The sequence below is a fragment of the Triticum urartu genome, chromosome 4A, assembly GCF_056163025.1.
Source record: "Triticum urartu cultivar PI428250 chromosome 4A, HENAU_Tu73, whole genome shotgun sequence".
NCBI classification, from domain to species: domain Eukaryota; kingdom Viridiplantae; phylum Streptophyta; class Magnoliopsida; order Poales; family Poaceae; genus Triticum; species Triticum urartu.
In genome coordinates, this window is record NC_141876.1 from 212,494,464 (window position 1) to 212,498,115 (window position 3,652).

The 3,652-nt window shown below is 58.1% G+C and overlaps 1 protein-coding gene across 1 annotated transcript; it reads left to right on the forward strand.

The window, feature by feature from the left end:
* Positions 1-1,067: 1,067 nt before the first annotated feature.
* LOC147975405 (uncharacterized) lies at positions 1,068-1,949 on the forward strand. Its single transcript, XM_087520404.1, has one exon. The coding sequence runs from the start codon at positions 1,068-1,070 to the stop codon at positions 1,947-1,949; it is 882 nt and encodes a 293-aa protein (XP_087376530.1).
* Positions 1,950-3,652: the final 1,703 nt, after the last annotated feature.

Here is a 3,652-nt window from a genome sequence, read left to right on the forward strand (position 1 = left end):
CCTCAACAAAGCCTGCCCTCAAGACCCGTTCCCGCTTCCGCGCATCGACCAGATCCTTGACTCCACCGCGGAGTGTGACCTGCTGTGCTTTCTAGATGCTTTCTCGGGCTATCACCAGATCAAGATGGCGATGGAGGACGTGGAGAAGACGGCCTTCCTGACCCCGTGTGGGGTATACTGCTACACCTGCATGCTGTTCGGACTACGCAATGCCGGGGCGACTTTTCAGTAACTAATGCACATCGCCTTGGGATAGCCGCTCGTGAGGAATGCTGAGGCCTATGTCGGCGACATCGTGGTAGAGTCTCGGGAGGCGAGGACTCTCATTCAATACCTGGAGGAGACTTTCGCAAGCCTGCGCTAAGTGGACCTACGGCTCAATCCGGAGAAGTGTGTATTCGGCGTCCCCTCCGACAAGCAGCTGGGTTTTCTCGTATCACACAGTGGGATCGAGGCGAATCCAGAGAAGGTCAAGGCGATAGAAGAAATGAGCCCGCCACAAACCCTCAATGACATGCAAAAGCTTGCGGGTTGCGTGACCTCGTTGGGGCGCTTTATCTCCAAGCTGGGGGAGCGTCCCCTGCCTTTCTTCAAGCTGATGAAGAAAGAAGGGCCCGTTCAAGTGGACCCTGGAGGCCGACCTGGCGTTTCAAGGCTGCAAGAGATACCTCACCAGCCCACCGGTGATGGTGGCGTCTCGTCCCCTCGAGCCTCTGGTGCGCTACCTGGCCACCATGCCTTGCTCCATCAGCGCGGCGCTGGTGGCTGTCTAGGAGGAGTGCTAGGTTAAGAGCCCGCCGCGAAGCGCCACACCTTCACCAGGGGCAAGGCGGCACCGAAACGGTGCCACTAGAGCCGTAACGACACTAGTGGATGATCAGGACCTACAAGACGGCGGTCCTAGGCCAGTGGAGGCCCCACCGTGTGACCAAACTCCTGATGTCCCTCCATCTCAGGAGGCGCCCCAACCTTCGGAGACCTCGGGCTCCATCGATGCTCCTGCCCTGGTCGAGCATTCGGTGTACTTCCTTAGCACGGTGCTACGGGACACAAGGTTGCGATACCCCATGCCACAGAAGCTCCTACTCGCACTCCCAGTGGCCTCGCGCAAGATGTGTCATTATTTCCAAGGCCACCGAATTAATGTCGTCTTAGTCTACCCACTGGAGAGGGTTCTCCGGAGCCCCAACACTGTGGGAAGAGTCGCCAAGTGGAACATTGAGCTGCAGGCATTTCAGCTGCAGCTCAGGACAACCAAGGTCATCAAGGTAGCTACCCTCGCCGACTTCATAGCAGAATGGACCAACGCCCCGGAACCCCAAGCACGCGAGAACCAATCCCTCTCGCTAGGAAGTGAAGATCCAGGTGGTTGGGTCATGTACTTCGATGGCGCTTTCTCACGCGAGGGCATGGGGGTTGGTGTCGTGCTCATCTCGCCCACTCAAGACAGGTTCTACTATGCCGTGCAGCTCGGCTTCCAGCAGGGCAAGAAGGTCTCCAACAAAATCGTGGAATACGAGGAGTTAATCGCCGGCCTCAAGGCTGCAGCAGCCTTGGGGGTGAAGCATCTCACCATCAAGGGCGACTCTCAGCTCCTCGTCAACTTCTCCAAGAAGGTGCACGAGCGGAAGGACGAGCAAATGGAGGCATACCTCGTGGAAGTACACAAGATGGAGAAGCAATTCTTGGGCTTGGAACCAGAGCATGTGCCCCGCGGCACGAACAGGGAAGCCGACGACATCGCCAAAAGGGCATCAAAGCATCAGCCAGAGGAACCAGGCATCTTCGAGGAGTGGCTCTTCAAGCCTTCCGCGGCCCTCCGGCCGCGGAGCCGATACTGCCCGGAGGGGAGCTTCCCCGCCACTAGCCTTAGGAGCCCCCGCCTATGGCCCGACCTCAGGAGCGCGTCTTCTCCTCGCGCTCGAGACTCAGGATGGGTATTGGGATGAAGAGTTCAGGGCAAACCCCCACCAAGGAACACTGCCGGAGAACGAGGAAGACATGGAGCACGATGCCTAGCAGGCTATGGCGTACAACATCCAAGATGGTGAGCTATACAGAAAGCAGCAAAATGATGTTTCCTTGCGATGCTTCTCCAGGAAGCAGGGGTGCGAGCTGCTAGCTGACATACACGGCAGAGATTGCGGGCATCACTCATCGACGCTAACCATGGTGGGCAAGGCGTCCCGCAACGGATTCTACTGGCCCACGGCACTCAATGATGCAACCGAGCTGGTGAGATCCTGTGAGGCCTGCCAGTTCCATGCCAAGAAAATCCACCAGCCTGCCCAGGGCCTCTAGACTCTCCCACTCTCGTGGCTGTTCGCTGTCTGGCGGCTGGATATCCTAGGCCCTTTCCCTCAAGCGCCGGGGGGTTATCGCTACCTCTACGTCGCCTCGACAAGTTCACCAAGTGGGCGGAGGTGGAAGCCATCCGCATCATCCCAGCAGGCTCCGCAGTCAAGTTCATCAAGGTCCTCGTGAATCGATTTGGGGTCCCTAACCGCATCATCACCGACAACGGCCCTAACCGCATCATCACCGACAACATCTCGTACTTCACTAGCAATCTTTTCAAGACATATTGTGCTAACCTTGGAATGTAGATATGCTACAATTCAATGGCACACCCCAGGAGTAATGGCCAAGCCGAGGCGCCAACGCGGAGGTCTTGAGAGGCCTCAAGACCAGAACCTTCAAGACAAAGCTCGAGGCTTGCGGTAGGGGCTGGCACGACGAGCTCCAGTCCGTGTTGTGGTCCCATCCGCACCACCGCCACCAAGCCAACAGGCGAGACCCCGTTCTTCCTCGTCTATGGAGCCGAAGCGGTTCTCCCTCTCGAGGCCAGGCATCGCTCCGCTCAGGACGCCATGCGGGGGATGGACCTCATGCCAGGGAGGAACGCCACCGCCAAGCCTTGCTCCGGGTGGCGAGATACCAGTAGGCGTTGCGACAGTATCACTGTCGCAATGTCCGCCTAGGCGCTGTGACGGTATCACTATTGCAGCGTACGCCCCAAGTGGGCAATCTCGTCCTAAGGCGGGAAGGGCTGCATAAGCTCTCACCCATGTGGGAGGACCTGTTTAGGATGGCCTACGTTTCTAGACCTGGCGCCGCGCAACTGGAGACGCAGGACGAGATCCCCATCCAGAACGCCTGGAACATCCAGCAACTCCAGAAGTTCTTCCCATGAAGCAAGGCCTAGTGCCTATGAAGGTCTCCACTCGTGACACTCTCACGTAATAATGAGTGGGGCTGTACACACTCCAGAGTCTCCGGAGTGCCGCCCTTGGGCCTTGGGGGGCCCCTCCCATGTCTTAGTGGCAGCACTTTGCTCCCCGCTGGTGAGAAGACTAGACTAGGTGCCGGACGCGGCTGTTCATTTGCTTTCTGTAGTTCGCTTGCAACCTTTTTAACGGAATTTGAAGTTCTGGCATTTCTCTCTGTTTCTTCGCTCGGTTCTTGCTTTGCGCCAGGGAGAACGACAGTTGCCCGACGCTCTCCCTCGCGTTCCTCGCGTGGTGGCTGGGCAGGTGTGTGCGTGAGCTGGGCTTACCCGATCACAGGAACGCCTCGCTAAAGCCCTGTCGCTCCAGACCTTCGGGTCCCCTGATCTTCGTGAGGCGCCATCGATTGAGCTCATGATCGGTGC

What these genes read in the sequence shown, in the direction of transcription:
- LOC147975405 (XM_087520404.1), top strand. Translation starts at nt 1,068, where the DNA reads ATGCCACAGAAGCTCCTACTCGCACTCCCAGTGGCCTCGCGCAAGATG.